Raw genomic sequence first — 15,009 nt, 5'->3', positions numbered from 1 at the left:
CGATTGGTTTTCTCCCTCTCCTTATATACACTGCGAGATATCTCGCAGTCTTCTTAATCACCCTATCAGAGCTTTCCACGGCGTCGAAGATTTAGCGCGCATGATCGATATCAGTTGCCGACCTATCATAAGTCTACACGTCATACCTCGCTGGATACGTCACGCATTATCGGAGCTCTCGCAAGAGCTAGTGGTTCTCATCATACAACTGTCAGTGGCACTCCTCTAATTATAAGTGGTCGATTACAATATACACCTCCTTCTTCTCGGCCACAGAGCCAAACGCGATGTTATTGCAAAATTAAGGAATCTGAGAATCTGTATCCTATGTTTGGGATTTCGAGAATTCGTCTTGTACCTCTTTTACTTTCCCTGTAAAGAAATAGGCGAGAAAAATATTGGTCCGAAAGTTGGCTAAATCGGGAATCAAACTCGAGACCTTCCGTTTGCCGGGCGAATGCTCTTCCAACTGAGCTATTCAGACGCTTATGAAACAATACTTAAAAGCATTGAGAAAAGTATTGTTTCGTAAGTGTCTGAATAGCTCAGTTGGAAGAGCATTTGCCCGGCAAGCGGAAGGTCTCGAGTTTGATTCCCGATTTAGCCAACTTTCGGACCAATATTTTTCTCGCCTATTTCTTTACAGGGGAAGTAAAAGAGGCACAAGAAGAATTCTTGAGATCCCAAACATAGGATACAGATTCTCAGATTCCTTAATTTCGCAATAACATCGCGTTTGGCTCTGTGGCCGAGAAGAAGGAAGTGTATATCGTGTTTTAAATTAAAAGAGCCGACCAAAAATTCTTATTTATTTATTTTAAAAATTGGTGGTTATTCATCAAAAGAAATGATACGGAACGTAGTGTCACGTATATTTTCAAATGAATTTTCGATTCAGTGTTCATGGAAAAGACGTCGACAAAATTTCGGCGTGGCAAAACTGACTCTTATCAGTATTATAAAAGGTAGTATTTATTATATTACACGCGTATAATTACATTTATCATATATACATATGTACGTACAATTAAATATTTTTACAGAAATTATTTTAGAACAATATACATTAACGGAAAGAGAGTTAGATGACTTTGCATCAGAATAGTTCCGTTTTGAAAAGCAAAGATTTAATAGAGAAAATAAAAATATGCAAAACAAAAATTAACTTTTAAGATATTTGAAGATGTTTTTCTTTTAAATTCTTTTACGAAAGAAGATTATTATATAATAATAATAATATTCCTAAAATAGTATTTTTTTTTTAAATTTTTCAATCTTATATATATATATTATTTTTGTCATTTTTAGTTTAAAAATATAAGTTAAAAAACCGTTTTAATTTTATTTATGTATAAGAACAATTAAGTTACAGAATTCCTTTTGTGATGTTATAAAGTTAAATGTGATATTTAATTTCTATAAAAATTGATCTAATAGTTAATTTTTCTATAAAAATTGATACGTGTAATAAGTAAAAAATTAATTGCAATAATATTTTTATTTATATATATGCGCGTATGCAATTCTCAAACATACATTGTGACGTAACGCTTTTGGAGCGCCGTCACAAGGGCGAAAAGCCCGATCGGGTAGGACGCGGGGATCTGGAGCGCCCCTCATTTCGGGGAGGGTGCGATCCGTTTACGTTATTTCATTTTATTACCGTATTTTTTGCGAGAACCGCAGTTGCACGCAGCGTCGGCCTGTCGATGCGCGTGTAACCCGATTCGTAGGAAAAGCGACAGAGACGGTCCGAGAGAGCGGCAGGAGAACGTTGTAAAGCAAGAGGGAGAGAAACGGAGGATGCCGGAATACCGCAGCTGAGAGAGAAGGATGGATCGAGAGTGAGAGAGAGAGAGAGAGAGCACGGGACCTCGCGCAGTTTAAGTATCGAGTAGCCGAATTCAATTTACTATCTCTCGCGCAATGTTGATGCCGTGCAAATATTCTAGGATACCGAGAGGACTCCGAGTCATATCTACACCGGGGCCGCCCCTGGAGAAGGACGACGGAGGGCCCGGCCAGCCTACCGCTTGTTCCCCCAGGAGAAATGCCACAGGAACAAACCCGGAGAAATATCCTCTCGAGCAGCATTAAGATACCGGCACGGCGAGAGAATTACCCCAGATAGAGGGAGAGTGAGGGAGGCCCTAAGGCCCCCGCCATCGACCCTATCATCGAGGGAATGCGCGAGAGATCGGCGCGGCACGTAAGATACCAAGACGCGCGAGGCCCGGCTCTCCACTGTTCGGTGTGCCACACGTGAGAGAGGGTGCCTCCAGACCTCCGACTACACTACAGAAGGACGATCTTTCACCGCCGAAAATTGTAAGCCGCCTCTCAGGTAGCCGTAGATGGGTGTTGGTCGGTGCCGTGTGTATTGAAAACTTAGAGTAATTACCGTGAGTACCGCGTCTCTCAGTATCGTATCGTTTTTGTGTAGGAGAGAGCGGTCTCTCTTATTCTGAGTATCGTACCGCGGAGCCAGCCGACTTCGAGATCGCGAACCGAGCCCTCTCCGAAAAGTACCGCCGACAGTCAATCGTTTTCGCGAGCGATTATCGTACATTATAATTTACCGCTGTATTCAGAGTCACGTTTTGTTGTACATGTGATCTCATTAGATTTTCGGAATTTGCGTGCAGCCGTTCTCCGCGGGTTTGTTAAATATTTCATTTTTCGACTCGGCGAGAGAGTCGTGCGAGAGAGTCGCGAAATTGCCGTTGTCTATTTGTTACCTTTTTTTTGGATACCGCACCATGTCTTGAGTTTATAATTGTGACCTCTGTATGTACCGCGTGTCCGCGATAATAAGTTTGAACCGCATATCAGTTACCGATCTCTGTTTTTTCCGTATAATTTCTGTTCGTATAATATTGTCGAAAATTTAGTTAAAGTATTTGAAAATCGTTATTATTGATAAACAATTAATAGGTTAATTCTGTCATTCCGTTATAGTCGCCGAGAGATTGTTATTATAATTTTTTGTTCATACCGCTAATCTATATATTAATTCCTTTCCAAAAATGTTCTTTCCTTCATAATTGTCGCAATAATATCGCGTTTGGCTCTATTGGTCGAGAGGAATCAAGTGGAGATTGTGGCTTTAAAAATTAAAAGAGCTGACTAAATAAGTATTCGCATTACTATATATTAATGTTATTCTGTATTTATATCGTCCAATTATACTAATCATATGTACCATTGCTGGTCTTAAGTGTCAAATATATATATATGTCAAATTCTATCACCACGTGTATGTCTCTCTCTTAGAACATATATTACTGGAAGGGGAATTGCTATTGTTCTCCATGTAAAAATCTGTGTCCAAGTTGGGTGCGAGAGAGAAAGATAGCTTTTAATCTATGCTTGCAATGCGCAAACGTAGATGACGTTACGGTGACGTCACGCTCACCGCGCCATTTGAAACTGGAAATGTAATTGGTGCTTTCGCTAATTCGCGTTTGCGCATTGCGAACGGAGGTAACAATCTACCCTTCTCTTTCCTTAAAAACGTGGTTCTCTCTCGCACCCAACTTGGATACAGGCTCGATCCTTTATTCCCCTTCCAGTAATATATGTTCTAAGGCCTCTCTATACCTTTCTCTCAACCACAGACTACCATCCTATAGACCCGCGACCCTATATCAAATTTTAATAAATTACCTTAAGTACCGTTCACATTAGTATCGTGGCGCATTCACATGCGCCTGGCGCCCAACTTTACCGTGAATTACCGAAAGTACTTAGGTACGAGTAATTAACTCTTTCGTTACCGAATTTTATCGTATTAGGGTTCAAATCAGTAGAATATTTAAATTGAACGCTCCCCTGTCCGAACTTGGCGTTTCGGAGCAGGAAAAGACGTTGCAACATACATTATATATAATATAATAATAATAAATATAATAATAACAAATATAATAATAATAAATAAGTGATAATGTATTCCAAAGTTATTTTGTACACATATAATTTAATATATGTATATAATAAGAGTTTTTAAAACTTTATATCTATGTAATTTAATTAAAAACCTATAAATATAATATAAATGTATACATTTCTACAGTAATATTGTAATTATATAACAGGAATTGTTGCTCATATATAACTACAATATAACATGTTATATTACATGTTACATTTATGAGTGGGAAATAATAATGTAACAGTAATGTATAAGTTACTTTCCTGTAATATAAACTATTACATCATTTTCTATTGCAGTTATATAACATTGATATAACTGTGTTTGCCGGGTAATAATAGTAATAATTAATCTTTAATAATAGCAATAACCTTTGTTTTTAATTTGGCTGTCAACGATTTTGATGGTATGAAATGACGCGCGGAAACTCGATTCCGTTCCGATTTCGACGAGATTCATAATAACTGAAAGATGCAAATGAAATTGTGATCGGAAACTCGCCGATCGGAAACGTGATATTCCGATCGGAATTATGAAAATTACATAATAGCTGCCCAGGATTTTTTCCGAAGAGACAATCATTTCCGAAATTTTGTTGACATACGGGATGACGAATAATTTTTTTCTTATTATTTCTTTTTCTGTATTATATGTTAGTCCACTATTTTATTGTTTTTTTTATGCTTTTTTGGAAAAAAGATATCCCACTCTATGATTTATTTTGTTAAGTATGAGGTCCAGAGAATAACCGTTGCTTAGTAAAATATTAATAATTAATTCTACATTTTTGTTAAAAAATTGTAGATATGATAGCAAGAAGCATCTATCCACTAAATTAAAAATTACTCCAATTTTATGGCAATGTGCATGGTTGGAATAGAATAATAGTATTCTTCCTGAAAAGGTTTCTTTTTGGTACCAATTCAAGTATATTATATTAAACAATTTGCGTAATTGAACAATTTGCTAAAATTAATGTATTCTTTAAAATTAAAATTTAGCAGTGCTAAGTAATTTTTTATTTAAAAATTTTTGATTCCCGATTCAGCGACTTTCGGATCTATATTTTTCTCTCGCATTTATTTCCTTAAGGGAAAAGAGGGGATGCATGGAATTAAATCTCATGTCTAGAGATTATTCCTATTTTAAGTCTTGACCGTGACCAAGTAAAATTTGATGCCTTGTGCACAGGTATTTAATTCTAACAAAAAAATTTTTAATAAGAATATTTATAAGTCAGCTCTCCAATTTTTAAAACCACCATAATCATCTCGACTAAAGAGCCAAACGCGATTCAGCCGACTTTCGGACCAATATTTTTCTCGTCTATTTCTTTACAGGGGATGTTAGGAGAAGGAACAAGGGGAATTTCTGAGATCCCAACCATAGGATTCAAATTCCTTAGTTTCCAAATTTTCTTATCTTAATCTGTCGCAATAACATCGCGTTTGGCTCTTTAGTCGAGATGATTATGGTGGTTTTAAAAAAATTTTAGTTTTGTTGGGATAACGCACTGTCATCCGCGATTTGGCTTTTATTGCCTGTTTATACACTTTAGATTTATATTTAATATTACAGAGCCTTGTTAAACTCTTAAAATTTTTTAATTAAAAAAATTTTTTTTAATTTTTTTAAAAATTATATATACGTTATATATATATTTTTTTTTTAATTTATTTTCCAAATTTTTATTTTTTTATTTTTGAGTTTATTTTTAATTAGAGCAAATTTTTAATATTATTATTTTTGTAGGATATATAATTTATAAAATTAAAACTACTATTTTGTATAACGTCTTTAATTAATTAAATAAAATGAAAATATTTTAAAAAGTTTTTAGTTTTACAAATTTTTATTTTTACTTAACTCAATTTTTTTGATATCATTATTATTTTGTAGGATTTTGGAGATATATAGTTTTTAACGCAAATTTAGCACCTTTTTTACCTTTTTTAAAGGTAATTTTTTTAGAGATATCACTCTTTTTTGTACTATTTCTTTATTAAGTGTCATTAAATAAATAAATAAAGAACCCACTACAACCCCCGTCATATTTCATTAAAAAAGGACGGTCTTCTTATTTATCAAATTGCCAATAACATTATGATATTTTTTTATATTAAAAGATTGATGAAAATATATTAATTATTAATCACAAGTTAAATATTATGTACTATTATGTAGTATTATATTATGTAGTATGTACTTTTAATTTAATAACATATATATATATATATATTTATATTTTTTGTAAAAAAAAGTAGATAAACATCTTTGGCACCTTTAGGCCATTGCCTTTTTTTAACTTGAGCATCATTAGTTTCGACCATTTCATTGGGACAATGAGATCTTAAGACGATCTCAATTATAACATCTAATATAAATAATACAATATAAACAATATCAATCTTATATTATCTTAAGATTTTATTGAACCAATAAAATGGTCGCATATCAACATTTTATTTATCAGTTGAAAGAGATATTAAAACAATCTTAAATATAAGAATAAACTATAAATACAATATACTATATAATAAAAAATTTAAATAAATAATTTTAAAATAAAATAAAATAAACTTTTGAGATAAACACAAATAAAATAAACTTTTGAGATAAACACGAATAAACGAATGCGGAACCCTCTCTACCTCCCGTATAGATTAATAGACGAGAAAAATTTATACATTATATTATACATTATACATTATTATATATATATTTTGTATATATTTTTTATTTTTTATTTTGACTTCTTCAGTTTTTTGGCCCTCCAGATTCGTGGCCCTTAATAATGGTAAAAACATTTAATATATAATAGTACAGAAATGTAATTAAATTAATAATAATAGAGACATTTACCTTATACATCTTGTATATATATTTTAACAGTCATTTTTATCTATGCTGCATCGATGTATCGAAGCATCAATCCTCATCAAGAAACACGTCAAAAAAATAAGAAACGCTGAATCAACGCATCCGCAACAATGGTGAATAAGATTAGTAATACAATTATATTTATTTATTTTAATAATTATATTACAGTATTATAATCGTATTACTATTATTATTATTAATTTATTTCATAAATTTTTATATCTTTTTATATTTATTTATAGATATCCGACGGATTGGAAGATTTGGACATGGAGGACTTTGAAATCGATTTATTAAAATTAACAAATTCCGGCGCCGCTACTCCTGGCGCCGCTGCTTTTGCCGCCGCTGCTCCTGTCGCCGCTGCTCCTGCCGCCGCTGCTCCTGCCGCCGCTGCTCCTGGCACCGCTGCTCCTGACGCCGCTGCTTCCGAAGTCGCTGCACCTGAAGCCGCTGTCCACTGCGCCGCTGCTCCCGGCGCTGCTATCCCCTGCGCTGCTGCGCCCGGCGCTGCTATCCCTTACGCCGCTACTCCCCGCACTGCTGTTCCCAGCGCCGTTGCTTCCGGCGCCGTTGTTCCTGGCACCGCTATCCCTTGCGCCACTACTCCTGGCACCGCTGCTCCCGGCGCCATTGCTCCCGGCGCCGCTGCTCCCAGCGCTGCTATTCCAATCAACGGGTTTGCCGGAACAAATTCGCGTAAGTTTTAAATTTTGTTTTCTGATTTTGTTTACTGATTTATATTAAAAAATGTAGCGCAATAATTTAATTCTTAATAACAATTTTTTAATCTATAATGCAAAATTACCAGACTAATAGAATATTTTATAATTACAGATTGGAAGCAAAGAGGACGAAGAGCAGGTGCCTGCCAGCAAGAACAAAAATTTTTTTCATTTTTTTATACATTATTATCTTCGCATTATTATTGGGGGCCACGGACCGCAGGACCAAGAAACTAGAGAAATAAAAATGAGCCACGGACCCCGGAGCCAAGAAAAGATGAGGATAATAAAAAATAAAATTTTTTTTTATTTTTTATTATCTTCTAATATTATTATAACATTACATTTATAATTTATTATTTTTAATTACTTATATTACTTATAATATTACTTATAACATTACTTATAATTACATTATAATTACTTATAATTACTTTATAATTACTGTTTTTCCTTTTATTTAATTTTAATAACAGTAATTTTATTGTATCATATCAGATTTGTACACTGTATCTGGTTCAGACGCTTTGGACCCTTTTGATAGACTATTGAATACGTGATTTAGGTTCGATTGTCGTTCTTCAAGAACAAAGAAAGACAGGATATCGCGGATCCGTTACAAGCATACCGCTTTATCGTTGGGTGCTCTCGACTGTGTCTTTGGGCTAACTGAACTCCCGTTTTAACCTCGGGGAAGACAACCGATTTGGAATCACGAGCTTTGCATGAACTCGGCGCGTGACACGCGCGCGGCTAATCGCGATTCGCTGACCGGTTGACCTGTCGATGTCCGCTCGAGGTGCCAAACAAAGTCGATCGTTGGTCGAGCCTTGAGTCCCTGGCTTCGACTCGGAACCAGAACAATATATATTTTTTTTTCTTTTTTCGACGGCTTTGTTTCAAGTTTTAAACATACCGCCCGCCTCGCATGCGAACCGATGCGAAATCATTCCACAGGTTTGAGTCGTTATAATGTGTCAAAATGAACAATCGATGTTAAACTCGCTGAATGACCTTTGAAAGGGCGAAACCTTATAATCTTCGCGACGACGTGACTATGTGACAACAAATAAAATTCGCGAACAATGAGTACAGCTTGCTTAGAACGTGCGAAGTATTTACTTTTTCGAAATTTCGAGTGCAAATAGGGACGGATATCTATACGAAGGTCGTCCGTTCGGATAACACAGTTATCTTCAACCGAAAGACCAGCGAACCGCTGTTGCAAACAAATACAAACTCTTCCCTAAATCTAGATTTAATCCAATTACAAATTTTCTTATAATACGGAATTAATTATCACAATTAATCGGGAGACGGCAAAGCAGCGTGATTGGTCGCTTGAACGAGGAGCACGTGGTGCGTATCGTTACTACCCGAACGAGCCCGTCGGATCCGGGGTGGATCTGTGTAACTCGAGCGAGTTCCCACTTACTCGGAGGGAGCAGTGGGTTCTTTACGAGCACAAGCTCACCGACGCAAAAACTCGCAGTCTTATCCTTCCATTTGCTTCGTTGCTGCAACGAATGCAAATAGTCAAGAGACCAAGCACGCCAGACGCGCTCGTGCATTGCGTTGACGAGCTGCCATCGAGAGAGTCGATTTTTGTTTACCGCGAGTACTGATTCTTCCGGTACTGCGGTTATTGGTCGACCTATGAGAAAATGACCCGGCGTGAGTGCTAACAAATCGCTCGGGTCGTCGTTTAACGCAGCAATGGGACGCGAATTGAGACATGCCTCGACTCTGCAAAGTAGTGTTGCAAATTCGACCTGAGACAAGGCACGCGGACCCACTACCTTTTTCAAGTGCGTTTTTAGACTCTTTATTCCCGCTTCCCACAGACCGCCGAAGTGCGGTGCTGCGGCTGGAATAAAATGCCATTCCACTCGGTCGTTTGCAAGAGTGGCTCGTAGCGAAATATCGTTTGTCAATTTGTCAAAAGCCGTTTTTAATTCTCGGTCCGCCCCGTGAAAGTTCGTGCCGTTGTCGCTGTAGAGGTATTGCGGCAATCCTCGTCGACTAACGAATCTTCGAAAGGCCGCTATAAATCCCGCAAAGGAATAATCCTCAACGAGCTCTATGTGGATAGCCTTCGTCACAAGACAGATAAACAAGGCGATGTAACTTTTACGTGTCTTTTGTCCTCTACCGACTAATAAAGTAACAAGGAACGGCCCGGCGTAATCTACTCCCGTATGCGTGAACGGAGATGATGGATTTACGCGAGGGGAGGGAAGGTCTCCCATAAGTTGATTTGATAGTTTGTTCGCGTAACGAGCACACACGACACATTGTCTAATGCAATGTTTTACGGCATTACGACAACTTAATATCCAATATTTTTGGCGGAGTGTTCTAAGCACAAGTTGAGTTCCTCCATGAAGTGAGCTTTGGTGCGTTTGATCAATTAATAACTCGGCTACTTGACCCCGAGGAATTAAGATAGGGTGTTGTTCCTCGAAGGATAGAGCGGAATTCCGTAACCGCCCGCCGAGACGTAGTAAGGAATCTTTTCCTATGAACGGATTAAGAGGCTTCAGTGGGCTCTTTCGCGGAAGGTTTTCTTCTCTCTTTAATGCTTTGAGTTCGGAGTCAAACGACTTCCTCTGCGTATATGAGAGCCAAAACATTTCCGCGCGTTTAAGTTCGTCCGCGTTAAGAGACAACGCAACATTAGCTTCAAAATTCCTTTGTTTAGCGGAGCGGGATATAAATCTGTAGGCGTAGGCTGTCACTCTAATGAGCTTAGTCCAGGAGGAGTATCTATAAGGGAGATCCCATTCCGGTGTACCTTCCACGTGAAAGACAGTGGACTTTCGACTTTCCGAGTGTATTTGCTTAGTTAACTCCGTAGAGATCGGAGAAGCAATGTTATGTGGCGGCCATGCTGTTGAAGGCCGTTGAAGCCAAGGCGGGCCCGCCCACCATAACGGATGTGAGACTAATTTGGATGCGTACAACCCTCTGGATGCACAGTCGGCCGGATTGTCTTTGGACGGTACGTGATTCCATTTGGCCGAGGGTAGATTACACTGCACCTCGGATACTCTGTTTGCTACGTACGTAGTCCATTTCGATGGATGTTGGCGTAACCATGCCAACGCGATCGTGGAGTCCGTCCAACAATAGATCGGACAATGAATAATATTTAATGACTTAATTACCCACTTAACGAGTCGACTCAATAAAACAACGGCGTTGAGCTCAAGCCACGGAATGCTAACAGTCTTGACGGGAGCCACCTTCGACTTCGCAACGATCAAGCTAACACGGTATTCCGAAAGAGAATGGAAAACGCGCAAGTATACGACCGCAGCGTACGCGCGATTTGAAGCTTCGGCGAATCCATGTATTTCTAACGCGAGATTATCAGGGCTCTGACCCGTCCACCGAGGAATTCTAACGGATTCTAATTGCGGGAACTCGGAAGCAAAAGCATTCCACCGTTGACTCAATTCATTCGGAAGCGGAGCATCCCAGTCGCAATGTAAAAGCCATAGCTCTTGCAGAATGATTTTTGCGTTTATTACAACCGGCGCAGCCCATCCGAGGGGGTCATACAAGCTCGCGATGCACGACAGGATTGAACGCTTAGTTAACGCGGTAGGAAAATTAAATTTCACAGTAAGGCAGAAGGAGTCTTCCGTAGGGAGCCATGATAATCCGAGTATTTTCAACGTTTCGTCCTTCAGGATGAGGTGATCGGTAACGTCCGATTGATCGCTGGATAAATCGTCAAGAAGCTCGCTACAGTTTGAAGCCCATTTACGAAGTGAAAAACCTCCGCGCTTCATTAGCTCAGCGAGCTGAGTTCGCGTATTTATTAACGAATCGATATCGTTTGCTCTGAACAATGCGTCGTCCACGTAAATGGAATCATTGACGATCGGTACCGCGGCAGGATAATTTGCATCTTCATCAAGCGCGAGCTGTCGAAGCACGCGCATCGAAAGATAAGGTGCCGATGCTAAACCATACGTCACTGTAAGAAGGCGAAAGTGAGTAAGCGGAGCGTCATCCGTCGGACGCCACAGGATTCTTTGGTAATCGACGTCCCGCGGATGCACGCGTATTTGTCGAAACATCTTGGCGATGTCTGCCGTGTAAACCAAGCGCCATGCACGCCAACGCAATAAGACGGCAGGGAGATCCTGCTGCAACTTTGGCCCGATGAGCAAATGGTCGTTAAGTGACGTGCCATTCCGGGTTTTACACGACGCGTTAAATACGACTCGAAGCTTTGTGGTGCAACTATCCTCTCTCATTACTGGATGATGGGGAATATAAATCGGTATATTCTCAGTGGGTTCGGACTCGCCAACGCGAGTCATATGTCCAAGAGCCTCGTACTCTGTAAGAAAGTCTCTGTATAGCGAACAGAGGTCGGATTTTGAATTCAATTTATTTTCCAGACGACCGTATAATGTACGCGCTATGGAAAGAGATTCCCCGATATCGATCGGCAAAGCATTTTTGAAGGGTAATCTAACGACATAACAACCGTCAGGATCACGACTGTGCGTTTGAGCGAAATGAGATTCGCATTTTTCCTCCTCCTCCGTGAGGGGAGTTGGCGTGGGAATCTCTTCGTCCTCCCAGAATTTCTGGAGGAGAGAGTCTACATCCAGCGCGGATACGCAATTCAAAACAGCTACTTCTTGTGAAGTAGTTTCTTTACTTCCGGTCGGTCCAGAGATTATCCAACCGAACGCGGTCGATTGGGCAGTGGGCGCTCCATAGGAGCCCTGTCTCAGGTCGCGCAATAATAGCGAACCGTACACGTTCGCGCCGATCAGCATGTGAATCTGATGTCGACTAGATGGATCCGGATCTGCTAGTGAAAGGCCCTGTAAATGAGGCCATGATTCTATAGGCCGAATTCGCGACGCGGCGTACGAAGTTATTCGCGGGAATACATACGCAATGACCGGAAAAACAGGATTCAATTTTTCGCACGGCGTCAAATTTAGCGAAACTCTCGATCGCGCAGAACCGGCATATTTCTCCCCGAAACCTTTTATTTGAAGATCGGTCCTCTGTCGTTTAGTGCAAAGCGTTTGACTCAATGCTTCGGAAATAAAGCTAAAATTAGACCCTTGATCTAATAAAGCGCGGACCTTAAAACATATTCCTTCAGAAGTGTGTATGTCAACCCACGCGGTCGCGAGAAGAACGGTGGGCATCGTGGTATTCTGAGGTTTGAGTTTGCACTCTGGCGACGGCGGCGTCGCCGATTACGACAGTCTTACTCGTGGTAGTAGACGCATTAACGCTCGAATTTGATAAACGGGAATTTTCCGCTGTGTCCTTATTTTGATCACTCTCATTGTGTAACAATGTGTTATGAGAGCGTTGACAATGAGTGCATCGAATTTTGCTCGAGCATTTCGACGTGAAATGTCCCGCTCGCAAACAATTGAAGCAGACCCGATTCTGTCGCGCGATTGCATGCCGCTGTGTCGCGTTTTTCCGACGAAATTCCTCGCACTTCATTACCGAATGACTGCCGGAACAGCAAATGCACTTAATCGCGGAAAGATTATGAACGGAGGACTGCGTTTTGTCACTCTTAGAATTGACGATTACTTTAGGATTGTCGGAGAAGTCCGACAGACCTCGTATTCGAAGCGTGAGGAATTCATGAATATCTTTGTACGAAGGAAGCTCGCGACTTGACGAAATTTTTAAATTCCATTCGCTCCTTCTTTTCGAACTAAATTTTTGAGAGATGAGGTAGACGAGAATGTCATCCCACTCGCGTACCGGCCGCTTTATATTAGTGAGAGCCGCTAGAGATGCGGACACGGTATCTCTCAACTTTCGCATTTCCGCGACGTTTTCCGCCTTCATTGTCGGTAGGCACATGAAGGCATGAATGTGAGTATGGATCAATGTAAGTTGATCGTCATACTCGTCAATCAACAACTGCCAGGCGGACTCATAATTAGCGTCGGAAATCTTTAAATTACTAATAATTGAGGCAGCGTCACTGATGACGCTCGTTTTGAGGTAATAAAATTTCTGCGTGTTCGAGAGAGAATCATTACTCGCGACAAGAGACTCGAAAGTATTTTTAAAGCTCTCCCATTCGGAGAACTTGCCCGAAAACTTCGGAAGTGAGATCCGTGGCAACTGAAAATTGTGATTATGAATGCTCTCGCGAATTGAAGAATCAGTACTGTGTTCTAACAACGGAGATTGATTAATTGAGAATCGACTTATCGTATCGCAAAGGAGGTCGGCCGTGTCGTGGTAGATCTCCTCGGCGCTCAGGAAGTCTCCATTCAGGAAATACGAGACAGTCTTCTGCTTCTCCGAAGTTGTGGCTTGCAGCAGCTTGACGTGTAGCCCTCGACAGGAAGTCCAAAGCGTTTCCAGCGTTGCAAGACGCCCCTGCGTCTTTGCTAATGTAACATTAACTTTCGCTAATTTCTTGAAGTTAACGAGAACTCGCTTTATCGAGTCGATTGTTTCAACTTGCGAGATGAGCAAATTTCTTAATTCTGCCATTATTTCTTCGTTAATGAGCTATTAATAGTGACTTGATCGAAGGTACCGGGCGCGTGAGCACGGTGCCGACGGCAACGAATGCGCGACGACTTTCGGTCGAATCGCGACACTGTTATGTCGCTTAAGAATACACGGGATATGCCGAGGAGCGTTACCGCTGCGCCGACGGCAACCTTTCCGCGGATGTTTTCTTATCAACAAGCGGATTTCTCCGGTGCCTGAAGAATCAACGTCGTGACGTTCAATTGCCACGCCGACGGCGACGAACTCGCGACGATTCCCTTTTAATCGTCGCGTCCAGTCTCGATTAGCACAGTGTATGATGTTCCGGGCGTGTTATCGACGCCGACGGCAACACCTTCGCGGAATACTTCACTTTGTTCCGCGAAACACGATGTAATTTCGACTTTGAGTTCACGAATTGTTTCCACCACCAGACCCCCGCGTTTGAACCTTGTAAATGAAACTCGCGAATAAGGCGCGAAGCTCAACATTTAGATTCCCGCGGGAATGTTCGTTAAAGTTAATTCCACGACGGGAAGATAACTCCACTTGTCGCTCAAGTAGAGTGAGTGAGCCCAGAGAAAAAACCCGTTGGATAGCGAACGCGACACTGTCTTTGTCTTTCCTTCTCTTCTTCTGCACTCATTCGATTGTAAAACGAGGAGTCACAGTCCGACGTCTCACTGACAATGTTCACCCGTTCCGTCTCACAACGCGAATCTCGCGTTAGTTTGATTATCCGTATGATCGGGTCAACGAAATATCCGGCTCGAAGGACCAATGTTTTTCTTTTTATTTAATTTTAATAACAGTAATTTTATTGTATCATATCAGATTTGTACACTGTATCTGGTTCAGACGCTTCGGACCCTTTTGATAGACTATTGAATACGTGATTTAGGTTCGATTGTCGTTCTTCAAGAACAAAGAAAGACAGGATATCACGGATCCGTTACA

The 15,009-nt window shown here is 40.1% G+C and overlaps 1 protein-coding gene across 1 annotated transcript; it reads right to left on the bottom strand.

Moving 5' to 3' along the window:
* Positions 1-7,110: 7,110 nt before the first annotated feature.
* Positions 7,111-14,049, bottom strand: LOC114940803 (uncharacterized). Its single transcript, XM_029315547.2, has 3 exons — positions 12,789-14,049; positions 9,011-12,607; positions 7,111-7,544 (listed from the first exon to the last, which is right to left on the bottom strand). Exons 1-3 carry the CDS (start codon positions 14,047-14,049, stop codon positions 7,111-7,113), a joined length of 5,292 nt encoding a protein of 1,763 aa, XP_029171380.1.
* Positions 14,050-15,009: the final 960 nt, after the last annotated feature.

The sequence above is a fragment of the Nylanderia fulva genome, unplaced genomic scaffold (assembly GCF_048542155.1).
Source record: "Nylanderia fulva isolate GAGA-0341 unplaced genomic scaffold, ASM4854215v1 Scaffold56, whole genome shotgun sequence".
Classification (NCBI taxonomy): Eukaryota; Metazoa; Arthropoda; class Insecta; order Hymenoptera; family Formicidae; genus Nylanderia; species Nylanderia fulva.
This window is presented reverse-complemented; position numbering and strand designations above follow the sequence as displayed.